Source organism: Sinocyclocheilus anshuiensis, unplaced genomic scaffold, assembly GCF_001515605.1.
Source record: "Sinocyclocheilus anshuiensis isolate Anshui unplaced genomic scaffold, SAMN03320099.WGS_v1.1 scaffold1430, whole genome shotgun sequence".
In the NCBI taxonomy this organism is placed as follows: Eukaryota; Metazoa; Chordata; class Actinopteri; order Cypriniformes; family Cyprinidae; genus Sinocyclocheilus; species Sinocyclocheilus anshuiensis.
The window spans coordinates 955,088-975,062 of record NW_015555721.1 but is presented as its reverse complement, the minus strand read 5'-3'; the positions used below and the strand labels follow the sequence as shown (position 1 = coordinate 975,062).

At 38.0% G+C, this 19,975-nt stretch overlaps 2 protein-coding genes across 7 annotated transcripts in view; both read left to right on the top strand.

The window, feature by feature from the left end:
• Window positions 1-358: 358 nt before the first annotated feature.
• Window positions 359-7,878, top strand: LOC107672442 (kinetochore-associated protein DSN1 homolog). Of its 2 annotated transcripts, none has more exons than XM_016465633.1 (11): window positions 359-439; window positions 585-612; window positions 1,321-1,579; window positions 1,670-1,743; window positions 1,864-1,936; window positions 2,930-3,011; window positions 3,139-3,189; window positions 3,289-3,360; window positions 3,467-3,614; window positions 4,642-4,729; window positions 7,566-7,878. In XM_016465633.1, the coding sequence occupies exons 1-11, from the start codon at window positions 408-410 to the stop codon at window positions 7,568-7,570; spliced, it is 912 nt and encodes a 303-aa protein (XP_016321119.1). In that variant the 5' UTR covers window positions 359-407; the 3' UTR covers window positions 7,571-7,878. The 2 variants fall into 2 exon arrangements, with proteins under 2 accessions (XP_016321119.1, XP_016321118.1); XM_016465632.1 differs by lacking the exon at window positions 7,566-7,878 and adding an exon at window positions 5,201-6,159.
• A 1,517-nt stretch (window positions 7,879-9,395) lies between these two features.
• The window catches only part of LOC107672472 (pre-B-cell leukemia transcription factor 1-like), a 45,745-nt gene continuing 35,165 nt past the window's right edge, over window positions 9,396-19,975 (top strand). For 3 of the 5 annotated variants that reach the window (XM_016465672.1, XM_016465670.1, XM_016465674.1), the window contains exons 1-3: window positions 9,397-10,620; window positions 14,259-14,360; window positions 17,807-17,880. In XM_016465672.1, coding sequence (XP_016321158.1) covers window positions 10,436-10,620; window positions 14,259-14,360; window positions 17,807-17,880 — 361 coding nt within the window. In that variant the 5' untranslated portion in view covers window positions 9,397-10,435. Of the gene's footprint in view, window positions 10,621-14,258; window positions 14,361-17,806; window positions 17,881-19,975 lie in introns of all 5 variants that reach the window. The other 2 variants (XM_016465675.1, XM_016465671.1) reach the window with 2 other exon arrangements.

The following is a 19,975-nucleotide window of genomic DNA, read 5'->3' as shown; positions in this document are numbered from 1 at the left end:
GTATTCATAATAATATATTCATCTTAAAATTAAGTTGTCCTGTATCTCCCCTCTACTCTAAAGGAAGGCATTACTCAGGAGAAGCAAGCTAGACTTGTTCCAGGAAAATTATAAATGAAATAAAATATTTGTTGACATTTTTCCTCAAAATAGCATAAGTAACAGGCTTGAAGGCTGGGCTTTATGCAGTGGACTCTGCAATTTGTGTATTATTTTATGCTAGGTTCATTTTATATTAGATAAGATAATAGTTTATCAGACTTTTTGTAATTGTCACAAATCAAAACATGAGAATCGTCATGTGTAATGTCACGCTAATATAATATGACTACAGTTCCCAAGAACCATCACGGCGACATGAAAGTGGGCGGGGCATGTTTGACACTGCGCGCGGTCTTTGAAAGAAAATGGCGGAGCTCCAGAGTGAAGAGATCGAACCGTGAGTGTTTCATTATTTATAAAATGGGGAATATGGTATATGTACTAAATGTTTCCCGTTGACGTGTGATGATCATTTCTGTATGAAGAAGATTTTTGCCTTGTGTTGTAATGTAACTTATATGACCATTTAATGTCTCTCACAGGTGTGATGCCAGCAACATCAATACCAGGGTAAATCTGTTTTCGGTTGTTTTTAAATGTACCTTTCAAACTTTTGGGATTTAGCCAATTGGCATATTAAAATCATTTCTGAAGGATTATGTGGTAGTGAAAACTGACGTAATGGCTGCAAAATTCAGTTCACATTTTAAATTGTAATAATATTTCACAATATTATTATTATTTTATTTTTTTACTGTCCCCCGGTTTCACAGACGAGGCTTATCCCAGACAAAAATGTAAGTCTGAGCTGTTTCAACTGAAAGAAACTTGCACTGGTTGATCTTAAAATATATCAGTGCCTTTGTTTTGTCTCTAGAGGGACACTAGTGATGTTTTTTTTAAAGGCACGTTTATAAAAATTACTTAAAAGCCCTAATTGAACTATGGCCTAATCCTGATTTAGTCTAAGCCCTGTCTGTGAAACCAGGCCTGTGTGTTTTACTGTGATCAGTTTAATGCAGCATCGGTGAGCATGAGGGACTTTCAAAAATATTAAAAAAATATTACTGACTGTCGTTTAAAATATCATTATATCCAAAAATCATTATCATGCTTAGTGCCTGTTATATTTTGAGACTGGCTTCTTCCTTAGTTATGCTTTTAAAATGTCATTACGCTTTATTACAGCTTCCAATATCTTTAGTCATGTGACAAATGCATGGATGGATATGTGTATCTAATGCTGTGATGTGTTTCCAATTCGTCCGTCTCAACTAGGTCTCAGAAGTGTCTCATGGAGTCAAACGGTCTCATGATGACCGTAGCCACATCTCCGGTCCTCCTCAGAAGTCACCTGCTCCTGCAGCGATGCAGCTTTTAGGAGAGGAGGACTCGAAGATGAGCTCTGCTGAGGACCGTACGAGGGAAAGTGTGACCGTTACTGCTCCAGAACGAAGCCCTCGCTCACGGAGGAAATCCTGGAGGAGATCTTCCAGAGGCAGACGCTCTCTGCCGGCCTTCTCCTGCTCCTCACAGCGTGAGTGCCCAACCAAAGACACTTTCACCGGACGTCATGCTGGAGTTGTTTCTGATTGTGTTGATTTTCTCTTCTCTTTGTGTCTTTTAGCTCTGTGTGAAACCGTCAGTCTGTCTTTACCTGATAATGAGAGGCTGGAGATGCTAATTAAAGCTGCTATGCAGGTCTTTAAAATGCATATTATGAAGGAAATTCGATTCAGCTTTGTCATTGTGACCATGAATCCACTTTCTCACCTTTTCTACTTTCTAGTCTAACCATTTATTTTGCCTGATTGTACATAGAGGACAGTGAAGAGGGCCAAAAATAGTCTGTACACTGTTCCTGGTGTTGATACAGAGACACTCCAGACTCAAGGTAAGTCAGGGTGTCCCGGTCGAGCCAGTCGTTCACATTTGTACTTGTCCTGCAAACATTTTCACTAGCTTCAACACAGGAATTATCTGTTTTTAGTATATATTACGTGTTAAGTTTTCTTTACCATTTTGGGGGATAACTTTACTAAAATATTTGTCCTTTAAATAAAGAATATTTGCAACAAGCTGGAAGTTATACAGTTATGACACTACCGTTCAAAAATGTTGGGATTGGTATAATAATATTATGAAATATTATTACAATTTAAAATAAGTGTTTCATATTTAAATATATTTTAAAATGTAATTTATTCCTGTGGTGCAAAGCTGAATTTTCAGCATCATTACTCCAGTCTTCAGTGTCACATGATCCTTCAGAAATCACTGTAATGCGCTGATTTGCTGCTCAAGAAACATTTATTATTATTATCAATGTTGAAAACAGTTGAGCTGCAGAATATTTTTGTGGAAACTGATTTAGGTTTTTAGGATTCTTTGATGAACCAAAAGTTGAAAAGGATAGCATTTATTTAAAAATATATTACAAATATAGAAAAATATTTAGTAACATTATAAATGTCTTTACTTACACTTTTGATCAATTTAATGTGTCCATGCTGAATAAAAGCATTGATTTCTTAAAAAAAAAATTAAAATTTTTGCCACTATCCTTCAAACCTACCCATTTCTCAGAAAGAAGTTTTTAATAATTTAAAATATAATAAAATCTAGTATGATCACTTTTTAATATATATATTTTGTTTAATCCAAAAAAAAAAAACGTTTGAATGGTAGTGTATTTGGGGAAGTGTCATTTTCAACACATTCTTATATTTCCAAACAAAATGTTTTGTAATTTCAACAAAACCTCATCTATTAGGGTTCGTCACAGAAAAGGCCCATACTTACCGAATGTTGTCCAAAATATAATCCTATTTATAATTCTATCTAAAATATATTTAGTGATATTTATATGAATGCTATTCACTTCCAGTTGAATCTTTGCATGAAGAGTGGGACGGTCTGGCTAAAGACATCAGAAGAGAAACTCAGAATTCACTTCCAACTGTTGAGAGGTCAGTCAGTTTTTCTGTGTTGATTACATTCATTCATCATTAGTCCTTCGATCCTGAAGCACACTCCAGTTTATTACATTTCTCTCTCTCTCTCTCTCTCTCTCTCTCTCTCTCTCTCTATGTGCAGTGACCCTGTTGTTAACATGACCACTGCACGCGTTCAGGAGGACATTAACAGGTAATTCTCTGCTCTTGTCCACCTAAGACATTACAGTGGACATCTAATTCATTTTATGACTGCGTTTGCCATGTCAGTGGTCTTCATGTCCTCATGTAGGTTACAGGCTGAAAGTATGTCATGGGAGTCGCTATTGAACAAACATCGGAGCAAAGCTGCCGAAATAGACAAGTGAGCACAACTACATAAACACACCAGCACACATGGATACAGAAGGATGCTCAGATTCATTCGCATTGAATTGGTTTGTTAGCTGTACATCTCTGTCCCGTTGCAGATGTGTGGAGCGGGGTGAAGAGAAGGGGGTGCCACTGGACCCATCATGCTTTGCAAAGTCCTCACAGAGTCGGCTCATTCTGAACAAACCTGACTACAAGGCGGTACTCATGGGACAGCAAAAACTACTCAGAAACATGGAGCTAGTGGTGAGACCGTGATGCTTTGTTCTTCAGGACTCAAATACAGTATATATTCAGACCTGAGAGCCATAGAAATCAGTCAGGCTAGTAGTTCTGCCAACATATTCACTAGCCTTATCACAAAGAAATTTGTGGCAATTTGTATATTTGCTATAAATGTTGACATTTTTGCTATTCAATGCTATGTTTGCGTTACCATTTTATGGCAACTATACCAGAGGGGCCCAAACATTTTACTACAAAGGGCCAAAAATAAAATTGAGGGCTGTGAGACAAAAGTATATTTTGCATTATAATATAACTGGGTCAAAGGCAAATAAAGGTTTTTGAAGCATTAAAACAATAAAAGTTAAATACAGCTTTATGTATTTATTTTTTTTCTTTTGTTTTTTTTTGTACATTATAATGTGTCCGGTTTCATTTTATTTTTTTCTGAGCAAAAAATGATGACTAACATACATTTCTACCTTTATTTATGGAAGACACCCACTAAAATGATATTCAGTGTAAAAATAGTTCATCTAACAAAAAGCTTCAAACCACGAGGTTTTACCCATTTGTCACAAAGAAGATTTTAATCATTTAAAATATAATAAAATTTTGTATGTTCACTTATTTGTTTATATGTTTTAATAAGCGCAGGTCAGAATACGTTCCTAAACAAAAATAATACTACTTTTTGGTGGCATATTTTAACACTGTTAACTATGTAGATACACACGAGTTAAATGACAAAACTTTGTTCGTTAAATAAGTCACTGTTCCAGTCTGTTTTATTCAGTGAGTGAGCTCAAGACTGATTTGTGATGTTTTTGGAGTTATAAAAAAAGAGAGATCTGGCTCATAAGTCTCATTTTGTGAATTAGACTACACTGGTCATGCCATGTATTTTGTGTTATTTCATGGTGCCCAGAAATAAAAATGAACTAATTCTCAATGTAGAGTTGATAAATTAGAGAACTGGTTATGTGTCATGTTCTTTTAAAAAGCAGTTTTGAGAGCTGCTGTCATGTGCAGTTGTCTTTCTTCACAGATGGACTCACAGTGTTGTATAATGAGGGAGCTGCTGTCTTTCCGTGAGAAATCACAGCTGCTGCTAAAGGAGACCAGTGCCAGACTAGGTGAGATCCCAAAAGTTTGGGATTATTACGATTATTACAAAAATAAAAGAAACTTTTGTTTCAACATTGGTAAGCATTGGTGTGTGTGTGTGTATATATATATATATATATATATATATATATATATATATATATATGAGAGAGAGAGAGCGAGAGGAATAAATTACATTTAAAAATGTATTCAAATAGAAAGCTTATTTTACCTTGTAATAATATTTCACAATATTAGTTTTTACTGTATTTTATATTAAATAAATGCAGTCCTTTCAAAAACGTTAAAAAATCTAATTGACAATTAAGTGCAAAACATCAACAACAAACGTGGTGTTTGAAAAATAGCACTACTTTTGATGTAAAATCACATGAAATACAGTTCAGTGGGAGCTGCCTTGATTGTGCCAGTTGCTTTTTATTGAGTCCAGTGTATTGCATTAAGCGCTGGGTTTTTCTGTTTGTTTGTTTTTCTCACAGCTGCCAGGGCTGGATTTCAGAATCTCCCTTCGTCTCCAGTCAGACAGCTGATAAAAGGACCCATATCTAGTGTTTCTTCCTAGTTTACAGTGCTGTAATGAATCCCATAGTTTGCTGAGCTTCCACAGAAAAGTGCTATGATCTGATAGGACCATTTCGGTTATGCATTATTACTTTTTACTCTATCATTTCTACTTTTAGCTGTATCAAAATACATGTCCTTTTTATATTAACCAATAATTTGGATAGAAAGTATCTAAATTCATACTAAACGTCTGTATGTCTGTCTTGTCCTAGATTTAGTAAGAGGAAAGGTTCAGAATGTGTACATGAAGCGCAAAGATGGACACTAGATGGCAGACTAGTTATTCACCTAGTTATTCAAAGCCCTACTTTAACCTGTGTAGGTCTGTATAAGGTTTTGTTTTTCACAATTTTACAGATTTCTGAATATAATTAAATGCCTTGACATTTGCTTCAAACCTTTTTTTTTTTGTTATGTAAAAAAGAAAGATTTGATTCCGTGTTTAGCCCCCAAATGCTTTTAAACGGTCTTTAAATTGTCCTGTATGTCTAATGGACTAAGAATGATATTCATTCATCCATCACTGGATTTTTTTTCCCTTCTGCCTGAATGGTAAAATTGAATAAACAGTCTGTGCTGGTGTCTTGTTTCCAGGACAAACATCGCAAGCTAGTATTTATACGCTTTAAGTCATCAATATTAGCTTAAAGAAAAGACACTGGCCTTTGGGCTTTAGTCATGAGCTCTTTGAGGGCCTTTTAGCCATCTATTATGTTTGCTCTTGTGCGTCCCGTGACCCCTTCCCCCACACGTCCAGCCCTTGTTCTCTATTCACCATCACACAGAGCTGCTGAGCAAGACGCAGGCTTAGATTTTCCCAGTGATTTCTCCACTTCACATCCTCTCTGTTTATCACATTTCCATGCCCACAAGACTAAACACGACCTGCTCTGAACTCCCATGGCATAATAATAGTATCTGTGTTCGAACAAAGCGGCGTTCTTTCTCAATACTTTGTCCACTGTGATCTGAGAAATTGAAGACAGACGTTTTAACAATCCCAAAAGAAAACCTTTAACCGTTTCGATCTCGAGAGCTGGAAACGAGGTCATTTTTCTCTCCTGCACATGCGGGCTGATTAGACTTGGCTTGTATTTAGTTTTCTGTGTTAATGTAGGGATGGAGGTGGTGTAGCAGGAGAGTGGGGTTAAGCGTTAGAAGCACTGGGGGTGGCACAGCAAGAGGGATCGATTCTTATTTAGATGAAAATGAGGCTCAGCGCTTGTGGGCCGAGGGTGCATCTGCCTCAAACAGATTTAAGAAGAATACCTATTCACAGTCAAGAGAGGAAAAACTATTCTCATGGTGGCAAATACTTTTAAATTAAATGTCAATTGACAAAGATTAATGTATGCATGTGATGTAGTAGTTGCCCACGTAGATACACTCTCAAAAATAAAGGTTCTTTATTGGTATCCATGGTTCCATGAAGAACCTTTAACATCCTCGGAACCTTTTCTTCAGACAAAATATTCTTTATCATGGAAAAAGGCTGTTTAGATTATTAAAATGTTCTTCATATGAAGAAAAAATGGTTCACTGGAAGGTCATTTGAGGAACCCAAAATGGTGGTTCTATGTCATCACTGCAAAAAAAACCAAAAAAAAAACCTTTGGAACATTGTGTATGGAGTAAAAATCAGATGGTCTTTTTGTTGCTGGGCATATTAAAGGAGTAGTTCACCCAAAATGAAAATTTGCTCACGATTTACTCGCCTTCAGGTCATCCAAGAAAGATGTAGATGAGTTTGTTTCTGGAGAAATTAAGCAGTACATAATTTGCTCATCAGTGGATCCTCTGCAGTGAATGGGTGCCGTCAGAGTAATAGTCCAAACAGCTGATAAAAACATCACAAGTAATCCACACAACTCCAGTCCATCTAATGTCTTGAGAAGTGAAAAGCTGTGTTTGCGCAATAAATCCATCAAGACGTTTTTAACTTCAAACCCTTGCTTTGGGGCTACAGTATGAGTCCTCTGTCCATTTTGGGGTGAACTGTTCCTTTAAATCATGCTCCAAGTTTAAGTAAGTGTAATAAGCAGAACAGAATCTTTATTATTAAAATACATGTATGCCTTATGCAAGATATGTACATATAATTTTGTGGTTCATTTTACCACGGAGCCACAGGACCGCTTTGTCCATCGTCTAGGAAATGAAAGGAGAAAGATGGAAAAAATATAGATTTACAATTGCTCAAAATCTCGCTGTGTGAAAGCAACGCTGTGATAACGAGTTCAGGTTACAGTTTGTTCTCTAATATTCTCATTCTCACTTCAGATTGATTAGTGTTCGATTGTAGCCGAGAGATGTGCTACGCGTCAGCATAAACCAGGACCACTTTTGTCCCATTCCTGCCTCTGCACACACATCATCAAACTCCCATTGAAATGCTCCAGGCTGAGTCTCTCCCCTCCACATATTCCAGCACCCATTCATCTGAGAAGCCTGTCTTTTCTCTCTGAGTGATGAACTACCCCAAAAGGTCCACGTTTGCAAAAAAAAAATTGGGACCACTTATTTTTAATCTGAACTGTCCATGCACTTGAAAAAAGACATTGATTTAAATAAGTGATGTTATGCTTAGCCATTCATATGGACAAAACATGAAAATAATATTTTTGTTAGATAATTATGGTCAATTTTACTTTGTAATCAAGTGAATACTGTGGAGCTTTTATGAAGAAATATATAATAAACCTTTTGCTAATAATCTGTTTTCTTATGCATGTATAAAGCTATTGATTGTTTTTCCATGCAGAATAAATATCTTGTACATTAATGGACACACTAGACTATACTGTTAAGTCATATTTTAAAGGTATAGTTCACCAAAACATTTTTTGATCTGTTTTTCACTCATCCTCATGTTGTACCAAACCTGTATGACTTGTTCTTCTGCAGGACACAAAGACAAGCTCAGTATTTTTTTTTTCTTCCCATGTAATGGATGTCATTGGTAACCAAAACTTGAGAAACCAAAAGAAAGTAATTTCTGGCACAAATCCTGTGGCACATTGAACCAAAAAAATTATGTGTATACATGTAAAACGTAGTAAAGACACCAACCCCCAGTTTCACAGACAAGGCTTAAGGTTAGTCCCAGACTAAAATGCATGTCTGTGCGATTTCACCTGAAAGAAACTTGCACTGACATATCTCAAAATATATCAGAGCCATTGTTTTGTCTCAAGATGCATCCCAGTAATGTTTTTTTTTGGGCACGTTTGTAAAAAAAAAACCTACTTAAATGTCCTAATTAAACTATAACTTAGTCCTGGCTTAATTTAAGACCTGTCTGTGAAACCAGGCCCAAATGTCTAATCTAAATTTTTCTGTGGCACACGAAAGATTGTTTGAAGAATGTTGATAAAAGTTTAGGTTCCCATTGACTTTCAGTGTATGGGCCAAAAAGAGACATTTCTCAGAATATTTTCTTTGTCTTTTGCAGAAGAAAGTCATTCATACAGGTTTGTATTAACATGAGGTGAGTATATGATGACAAGTTTAATTTTTGCGTGAGCTTTTTCTTTAAGAGCAAAACTAAACAGGAAAATCAAATTTTCTGTTTTTCATATGCCTGTAAATTACCAGCAGAATATTCAAAACAGCTTCTATGCTAAATATTATGTATTAATTCATTCATTCATTGTTTTACCAGTGGTTACCATGGTCTTACTTGTTCAAATGCCTGGATTCAGCTATGGTTACTACACAAAATCCTCTTCCACGAAGAACCTGCATGCGATGCGTTTGAAGGAGACGCGCAAGTTTTTTTTTTTGTTTGTTTTGTTTTTTCCTGTGCAACGTAAACTGTAACTGACTGTCTTTTTTACATAATAACAACATACAAATATAGAGAATCACAGTGTTTTAACTATTATCAGTTACATTCATACTAGCATCAAAAGGAACAAACAGGAAAAAAAAAGGGAAAAAAAAAAAACACGAGGTGATAAATTTCCATAAGAAAATGATTCAAAAATTCTATACATAATTTTCGCGTTTTATTTCTTAGATCTATTAAAGCGTCAATGCTTGAGACGCGCAAGTTGTTTACAAACGTAACGCGAGGCGTCTGCGCGCTCAGTGTCGCCCCCAGAGGCGTCGCGCAGCCGCGGCTCTTTTGTGCGCGATGGTGACGTATGGCTCTATGTAGTAGCTCAGAGGGGGAGAAAGAGCCGCCGAGGAGGGCAGAAACACAAGAGAGGGGCAAGTCTTTCTTCGACAGCACCACGGCTCGGGAACAAACCAACTGAGTCGAGTCGGCTGGCATGGAGCTGAGCGTCGCCATTCTGAGCCGTTTCGCGCAGTCCACCTAAAGCCGGGGCATCTCGCGCACAGTTTGCTGTCGGTCCCGGGGGTGTTTGTGGAGCCCGTGTGAATCTGTTGCTAGCAGCGCTCGAATGCTAGCTAGCCCCGCTGCTAAGCAGCTAGCCAACACTGCGAGTCAATTGTGTCGGAGATCGCGGAATTACGCGTTAAAGCCGTGACGCTCCTCCGCCGCTCTCGGGATTCGTTTTGCCCGTTGAGTTTTTACGTTTTCCTAAGCGAGGGGACGCTGAAAAGCGAAGGCTAGAGTTTCTATTTCGATTTATTTCCAGCAGAACGTTTTTCCCCCTCTCTATTAGCTTCTTAGCCTCTCTGGTTGGTTTAGTCCAGCTTGTTAGTAGCGTCTGAGATTTTTCTACTGTAACGTTAATAGCTGTCAGCCAGATTGGTCGCGTTGTTTGTGGACATGAATGATTTTATCGCGGACTGTGAGCGGTTTAGAGAAGCGATACTTTGAGATGCCACGCGTGGGATACTTCATATTTCCAGGGACGCTTTTATTTTCTTGTTAGACTGCTTTATGGGAGTGCTAGTGTGCGGGGGTTTGCTTTAGATAATACTGGAATTAAAACATTGGTTTTTTTCTTCCTCTCCATGCGAGCTGGTCATCCACCTTTATCCATCCACCGCGCGTCGTTTTGATGTGGTTAAAGCCCACATTTCAGTCGCACTCTCGTTGTTTTCTCATCTAATAGTGGGTCGTTCGGCTCCACGCTTGTGTTCACGCCGTCGGTGGTTTATGGTCGCCGAGACAGGGCGCTGATACACGCGTTCATTGGTTTGCGGCGGGGAAACGGCGAGATTCGGCTCGAGGTATTATGGATGATCAGACACGAATGCTGGCTAGCATGGCCGGACTCGGCGGACTCTCTCAAGCCGACGTGAGCGACCCCGATTCGGTTCGGAAGCAGCAGTCCCTCGGTCAGCCGCCGCAAGACATAGGGGATATTCTCCAGCAGATCATGGCCATCACCGACGAGAGCCTCGACGAAGCCCAGGCGAGGTAAGATCTGCGAGAGGCGCTCAAGAAAAGCATTGTTAGATAGCTCGAGAATTTCTCTGAGGGGAACTGCTGGTGCATCAGCAGCTAGATTAAATCGAACATCTCTTTGCGTTATATAGACACTATAAATAATTGCGTCGGCTGAAAATCGCATGTGATAGAATGCATTGCACCCATTGCTCATGTTACATTTAACGTACAGTTTTACTAGAAAAAAAATGCTAGTTTTAATTAAATTTGTTTGGGTGTTCTTGCATCTTCCCTTTTTTTAAGTTGTTAAAAGTTAGCGTTAGATAAACAGTCGCGATATTTGACGTTTTAATGACTTGCTTTGGATAAAGGCATCTGCTGAAGTATAAATGCATTTACTAAATAATCGGTTGAAGGTTAGGTAATGTACTTAATGAAAGTTATTATAACGAGAAGGTTTTTTTTTAATACTAGAGATCCATGTGATTGAAACTGTCGACATCTCTTGATTATACAGATTTTTTGCCGACGCACGAAACGCCGATTTCTATTCACACTAAATACGCTCCAAAATGATAATTACGCAAGTATATTTCTCTCCTCTGATTTTGCTAAAAGAGGCCAAAAAGGCTTTAGAGGTCAACCAATATGTTTGCTATCAGGAGCCCATGGGCTCTGTGAAGCCATTTGGTCTTCAGTGAGCGTCTGCCAGCTTGAGGCCCCACTAGATAAATGAATTGGATTAATGTGCTACCTCGTCATTAGCATAGATAATCAGCGCGCGCTTAATTAAGTCATCGCCGTCAAACAGCGTCAGACTTAACCTCGAGATGAAAGCAGCCGACAGGTTTGACGACTTTCCCGCCTTTTCCCGCAGATTCTGCTCGCGTACAGTCGATGCATGTCTATTGACCGCGGTGAAATTGATCTCTTATGGCTCGCTAGTGACCTGCGATCTGTTGAAAGGTCAACTCCAACCGCCGAGCCTGGACAAAAGCTGCCTTTTTAATGAGGGATCGTATGTGCGTGTATATGTGTCATTAGCTTGTGATTTTCCACCAAGCCATTTGACCACCTGGTTCTCGTAATGAATTCACTTCTCTTTTACCCTCCTCCTCCTCCCTGGTGTTCATGCTTTTCATTGTGTGTTGGGCGCAATCAATTCTCCTATAATGTGTGCGCGTGTGCAGCTGTCCGCAAATTGAGTTTCTATTAATGAGATGGAGGGTCGCTACACAAGGAACTTAAAAACGCAACCATATTTCTTTCATGTCTATACTGCGTTTATTGGATCTTAGTGTTGTGCGGTGACTTTTTGTTTCACTTGTGCAAAAGACCCATGAGATTAATGGTGTGTTGGTCTATTTGAAGATTAAACATCTAAAGAAGGAATTTTTCACCTAAGAATTAACATTTCTTTAATTATTTTGCTGGATGACCTGGCTGCTATTTTCAAAGTCATGAAAGTGAATGGGGACTAATGCAATCAAGCTCCATCAATTAATAAGTATTAATAAAATGGCAATGAACATGACCAGAGTTAGTCTTATGAAGCCATATGTTAACTTTACTTGAGAAACAGACTGACATTTCAAACTGTTAAAAAATCAAATCAAAATGTTTCTTGTGGAGTAACAGCCAAATTAGGCTAAGTGCTTTTACTCGAACTAAAAATGATATAATATCACCTACACTAGGATATATTGAGACAGTTTTTCACAGTCAACTCAATGACAAAAAATGTCCCAATTCACCTTAATTCCCCACATACACAACATAAGCATACACGTATTTGTCAATAAAACAAAAATATTGTTTTTTTTTAGTATATTTTACAAGAAAGTACTGTTTCAGATGTTTTTACTTCAGAATTTCATGTTTAATGTAATGTGTTTCTTGCCCTTTCTTTTATTTGTTTGTGAAATTTATCAGCAATTTCTGAGTGAAAATTGTTTCTATGCTTAATTTCTTTCAGTGTAGACTTAAGAAAGGTCCAAAAATTGTTACAGGGAGAACTTTATGTAAGGGTATATTATGCAGACCTGATGAAATCCAAGAAAATCACACAGTTTGAAATTTGACAATGCAAAAGTTAGGCTCAAAAGAACTTATACCTTCTATTCGTATAACATGAAGCATTTCATTCAACCAAGTTTTGAAGCAAGGGGAGTCTGAAGTTTTCCAGAGTGTAAGAGTGTTTTTTTATTACATGGATCATACCCAACAATAAAGATAACAAAATAAATTTTTAAGAGCTAGATTAGGTATAAATCAGTCTTCAAGGTAACCTATTACTACTTTTCCCCCTCCGCTGTAGCTCGCAAATCTAATTTGAACTTCTGCATCTTCAAACTGGCATGAAGATTTGTCACAGCATGTGTCATGTTAATGATGCAAAGCACTGTTGGTTCTTGTGTGTCTCATAACTGATCATAATATGGCAAGTTTGAATATGCAGAAGTGAATTAGATTTGAGAGCTGCAGCAAAGGGAGTTTTGAGTTGTATGGGAAAAGGCAGTGTAAACACTGTTCAAAGCATCGCATTGACATGAGGTTGAGTGAATGACAGAATTGACTTTTTTTTTTTGGTGAACGACTGACTCCTTTAAGGATAATGCCAGAGATTGTTAGTGATGGACGTAAATGCATTTTCTCTTTAGTCACTTCTTCTCTGTCACTGATACTCTGCAGTTATTCTTGAGTATAAGCCATTGCCGCCTTCAGTTATGAAACAAAAAAGCCCTTCTGTGCTTCCGCACAGACCTGAAATAGTTCAGATACCTGAGAGAAATATGCATTATTATTTTGTCAAGTGTGGGATGGTTTTAGGGCAGAGAAGGCAGCTTCATTTGCAGAGTGGGGAGCTTTACTCCACTTCAGAGGGATTTTACCTAGTGCGGTCAGCATTCTAGGACACTACAATGCATATTTCTCTTTTTTTTAATGTCTTTTATAAACAGATTTCCTTTATTTGAGACTAATGAAATATGCACAGTTGTGGTATCTCATTAAATGGATCATGATGCCTCTTAAATTAATTAGTATGATGTGTCCCAAACCTGCATTATTTGCTGAGTGGAGGCACGTGCTTCGCTCAGAAAGGGAAGAGCGCGTTAAGACGTGGTCTTGTCTGGATTGCTTTTTCATTGCATGTTAAAACAAATAAAATGCACAAGACTTCTTAACTTGCTTTGGCCTGTTGTTGTCACTGCACGTATTGGTAGATAAGGTCAACTGAGTTGACAGACCAGATTACATCCATCAGAAAAGAGCTGCACGTTATATCACTAAATTGCTTATTCATTGAGTAAGTTTTTCATATTTGTTGGTTAGATATTTTTAGTCCAGCAGTCTAGTCTGCTAAACATCACGTTTTGTTTTCATGTGACTTTAGGTTTACTTTGCATTTAGTAGGTAATGATTTGGTCTTTGTTTCGACATTTCAAACATTTTTTGGCAAAATCAGACTTGTTCTGATTCCATCCTCATATGCCACGGTACTTTATTTCTGTTTTTTTCTTCTCTTGATCTGTATTATTTACTGTGGGGGTATGTTGTCCCAGTGTAAGGGGAGGATGGGGTGGGATGTCATTGGGACGGTGGGGGCAGATGTCAGCGCTGTCTGAGCCTGCTGCCCTGAGCCTCTCACCCTGTTGCCCTGTGTCCAGATGCTGGCCAGAGGAGGCACCGGCGCAGTGGACCCCACAGAGGGAGGGGGAGCTGGGGGGGAGCACAGCAGGGTGTGCCCTGCCGCTCAACTTCCAGCACAGGTCAGTACAGGAGCGCATGAGCACCCCCTCCTCTTCTCTCCCCCATCATCCCCTCCATGCTGATGACAAAGAGAAAAATGCACCCTCATTCAGTTTAAGACGCAGTTCAGTGTTTTATAAAATATCTCAGTGTGGCCAAACATTTAAAAGAACCAAACTCAGACCAATTTGAACAGAGCGAAATGTGAATCAAGTGAGAAAGAAACCAGTTCTCATTATATTCACATTGCCCTGGCCCTAAAAAGGGCTCTTTCTGGAGTCAGTTTAGTTGTCATAGTCTGTTCAAAAACCACTTGAATAGGTTTTATTTGTTCTTATTATTAACTTAGCAAAAATATCATTACCAATTTATATAGAAATGATTATTTTCATTTATTATAATATGTTTTTGACATTTATTTAAATAAGTACTATAAAATAAATATTTTTGATTGTGGTTTTCTTCAATTATAAAAAAGCACCTCAGATTGAACACTTAAACCTTCATTTTCACAGAAAACTAAACTAAGTCTTTGCTGTTTCTGTGTGTATTTGACAATAGTTTAAAATATGCCCCTTTTTATCTCTAGAAATGAGAACAAGTGACTTATTTGCTCCTCTGTTTCGTTGCATGTCATCATTCTCTTTGTATAATAGCCTGTAATGGCCAAAAATATCTAAAATAATGTGCATGAGAAGGTAAAACACAATCTCACATTGTGCTTCATAAGCAACTTAAAGTAAACAATACTCAAACCACCTCATCAGATGGTATTCGTTTTAAAATTCGGTTGACATAAAAGCCACATATAAGAATAATTCACCCACTCTCAGGCCCTGATCAAAGAGTGAAACTCTCTTAAGATAGTTATACAATTAACAATAATTTAAAAAACCTTCCCTTCTAATTACACCCCAGTAAATGTTTCAGTTGTGTCAGTTTGAGCCTTTTCATGATCATCCATCCATAGACATGAGTTTGGATTTCTGTTTGTAATGTCAGTTGTCGTTACTTGATGTTTTTGTATTTGTCTTGCTCATGTTGCATTAGTTTTCAAGCGAACGGAAATAATATGCATTCAAGACTCAGCGATCCATTTTTTGCCATCTCACGTATTTAAATATTTGTGCCTCTTGCGTCGAATGCAACATACCTGAAATATTTGGGTGTGAACATGTTAAAGCCAACAAAGAACATTTAGGCAGCAAATGAAGCCTCAGCTAGAAGTAAATCTGAAGTTTGCTCAGGCTCTAACTCATGTTAGACGATAAACACGACAGCTGGAAAGTAGGCAATGTGATAAGACAAGCTAACTAATCAACAGTAACCTATTCAGCATTGCCCAAGCTAGTGCCGTTGCCCATTTCCAACAAAATTACCCAACGAGTTGCACTGTGTGTCATCAGCTTAAGGCCTCATCCACCAAAAAACAATCTTTTTTTGGGATTTCCCACGTTATCTGTTTGCCTCGGAGCAAAAGGGAAACATTCTAACTTTGTTTAGCTGCGGCCAACTGCAATAATTGGCAGTGAGTTTTGTGGTGTTCAGTTCAGGACTTTTTTGTAAAAGATTATTCAGGCTAGTGCAGAGATTTGTAACATAGAATTCTCGCAAAATGCAACATGTTTTTTGATGCTAATGCAATGCTAAGAATAAAAACCTTTTACAAACGGATGTATGTCACATGATCAGTTTCATGCTCAGGTGGCATGTTAATCCCAGCTGCGAGTTGAACAGCTTTAACGAGTACACCTAGATTATTGGCATTTGTTAAGGGTTAACAGTTCTCCTGGAAAGCATGCTTCATCTGCTCTCTTAATACAGTAGCTCTGAAATCTGGCTGTGCGTAGATAAGCTTCCCATGCATCAGAGCTCACCGAGCCTGGAAATAAAGTTTGCTGATGGGAGACTGCCCCGAAATGATCGATGATTGGATTTAGCACATATGATTCTGGCTTTGAGAAGAATGTTTCCTCTGCGAGACAGAGGGTCCTCACTTGTTTTGATATTCTCCAGACCTGCTCAATAAATTAAGCACGTTCAGGGTGTAAAAAGGGCTGGATAATACCATTAAAGGGTGGAATGCTTTTCCCTGAAGACAAATGAGGACCATGTGTCAGTTACTCATTTAGCTGGAGTGAGCCGAGACTGCTGCTGTATCTTCTCAATCTACAGACGCTGAGCTTTTTAAAAGACTCGAGTCTTAGTGTGTCCATTACATCTTGATTGATTCTGGAGGAGATGTTTGCACCTGTGATTGCAATCATATTCAGCAAAGAATGTTGAAGGTTGTTGGTATGTCTTCAATAACCATAAATCCTCTGGTTTGTTTGGCAGCCAAACGACGCATGCTTTAAATTGAGACTTTGAAGAACCGATCATGAACGATTCTCTAAAAATAGGGTGACCATATGTCCTCTTTTTCCTGGACCTGTCCTGGCTGGGATTTCGAAAATGCCCAGGTTTTGGCTTTGTTTTCTTATTGACGTGCTCTGTAGTCTGTATACATTACATGTAAGCATATTTGCATTGCTTTGCTTTGACCGTTCTCTGTAGATCCCACCTCGCAAACCATGTATAGTCGATTATGCACAACACCTGCATGCTATTGGTTAAACTACGTTTCAGTCATTACTTTTAGCAAGTATGAAAACAATAGGAAAACAAAGCCAAAATCTGGACATTTTAGGCACTTTAGTAATCCCGGCCAGGACATGGAAAAAGAGGACATATGAATATTTTGAAATGAAGGTCTAGAGAGCAGAATCGATGATATACATAATAAAATTTAAGCATGGTGAATGAGATGAGTCCTTCATTTACATGTTATATACTCAAAACTCACAAAAAATGTGAAAACATGTTGGGGCTAATTCAAAAACCTCAGGCACTAAATACAAGCGGTAAATGGATTTTGCATAAAAGAGGCTTTTGTGTATGTTTTCTGTTGATTGTGGCAGCAGTAATTAATCAAATGATGTAGATCAGCATTATATCTGGCCATATATTCAGACATTGGCAGTAGACAGGCCTACTTTCTACAGTTTAAAGCGATGTGGTAAAGTATGCCAGATTGTGTTAGTCTGCTGTGTCCTTCAGAACTGGCCCACAAAATGGGGAACTGCACTTTGCAAATTGCATTCGGATCACATATTTTGTGGGAGCGTTTGTGCTATGATCATATTTGAATAATTTCTTTAGTCATTCGGGCACTAAAATAACACGTATGCAAAGTAAGTAAATAAATGGATCTATCAGTGGCTTTGAATTTCCCTCTACATGTTTATTTCGCATCGACGAGGCTATTGGTAGATTTGGAAACTGACAGAAGGGCACTTTGTTAACTGGGCACAGTGTTCGACAGATGCCAATAAACTTAAAATGGCCAAATAGCGGTCGATATGTTGACTGTTTGAGATGGAATATAATCAGACTCTCTCTAACACGTTCCTTTTCTCTCTTACAGAAAACACGCACTGAACTGCCACAGGATGAAGCCGGCTCTCTTCAGCGTTTTATGTGAGATCAAAGAAAAAACTGGTAAGTCGTTCGCTTACTCTGCCAATGCAGAACTTCTGTGCGGGTTTGCGTCTTCAAGCCGCACTCCCACATTGCGAGTAGATCTTTTTCATTACTCCGTATTGATTCTGCATGACCATATGCAGAGACAGGTGTTTAATAATCATCGGCTGAACTTATTGTGTCCCTGTGCTCTTTTTTTAACGTTCCTCTGGGCTTTCCAGGTGTCTTATTGTATCGCCCACTGTAATCATTAAAAGTCATAGCAATGGATTCAGTGTTTGCATTGTGTGAAATCTCACTTGAATTCATTTCAAAGCTTTGAACGAGCAACAAGTGTATTTGCTTTGGTCTCAATGCTTTAGAGGTTACGTTTCTCATTGTGAACCCCATGCACGAAAACCATCCCGGTCCAAACAGGTAACGGCTCCCGCATCTTAACTCGAAGATCCACAGTGGTCAGTTCTCTGGCAGATCTGCAGCTTTCTCCCCTCAAATGAGAGGCTGACAAATGATTAAATATTTATGGAGGTGTTGGCGTTGTCTTTGTGCCATGGTTTCTCTCGTTTCTTTCCTGTCATATCCTGCAGCTTGAATCCATCTCAGCTTCTGTAACAAGCATGCTCATGTGGAATTACAGTGCAAAAATGATGTGCAGCGGTCTGTTTGTGGCAATCTGTCAATAACCCAGTCTTACTTTCCTATAATTGGATGCAAGTAAAGGGTAGGCTAGAGGAATGGATATCGGGGGTTGTCCCTGTTGCCAAGGCAACCTGCTGTCTTATTTACCTAATGTCATTCACTTTGATTTTCACATTTAGCTTGCCAGTGGAGAAAGGGCCGGGGAGAAATGCAGCACTAAATGGAAGGTGTTGTCGGCAGTGCAGACAGGCGAAGTTAATGGTCAGAATTTTTCCATACATCACTTCGGTTATCGCCAAACTTAATCTACAATCCGTGTTTTACCCTGAAGACTTCGGCGTAAATGAGCTGATTTACTAGATGACAGGAACGAGGCCATTACTGTCTGATCTGAGCCGTGGTTTCGCTGTTAAGGCCTGTTTATGGTAAATTCATTGTGACAAAATGCATTTTTTGCACCAAAACTAAAATTCTTTGTATTTGCAATAAATAGTATTTGGGAATTCTAATCCCAAATACTCCCAATATATTTTATTATATTAATTTTAGATTGTTTATATACAATTTATAATACATAGTTAGATTTTATATATTTTATATATATATAAACAAGTAATTTGTAATTTCTACAAATGTGATATTAAAATTATATATAAAATCTAACTTTATATATATGTGACCATGGACCACAAAACCAGTCATAAGGGTGATTTTTTTTAAATTGAGCTTTATACTAGGGCTGGGTGATATGACGATATTATCGTATATCGACGATGTCTCGTAAGTATCGTGATGTCGATGTCAACAGTCAGGTAACAGACGATTATCGACTTTATCGGAAAAAAATGACAAATGATAAACTTAAAATGGTAAGTTGTAAAAAATATTTTACATAGCCCCATAGTCGCCATACAGGTCTTTTTGCATGCAAGAATTAAATAATTTAGTAGGAGGGTTGGGCATCGAAAAGCTATTCCAATTTCGGAAATCAGATCAGATGCATAAGGTCAGGAATCAAATTACTTGTTACAAAATTATACATTTCGATTCTGCTTCTCGATTTCTGTATGCGCTTTTATTGTGATTTCAAAAGATTCAACTAAGAAGAAGAAATAGAACTCACTTCTGCACTCTCTCTTTCTCGTATTCTTACACATTCGAATGGACAAATACACACAGAATTATATTAAAATATCCCATAAATACAATCGGTTATGTCTTAAGTAGCACTGCATGTGTTTCTGAATATGTTTAAACAGACTGCATAATGATGAAAAACCACAAACATGACAGGTATAATTAAAATACGCACTATCAGCACACATTTCAGTGCAATATTTTTACAGATTTTTTATACCGCGTATACAATATAATTATGTTTAATTAAGCTGATATATAACACTATAAATTCTTAATTCATTTGCAACAAAACTATAAAGTTTTGTTGCAAACGGCTGAAGACATTATAGTAGCC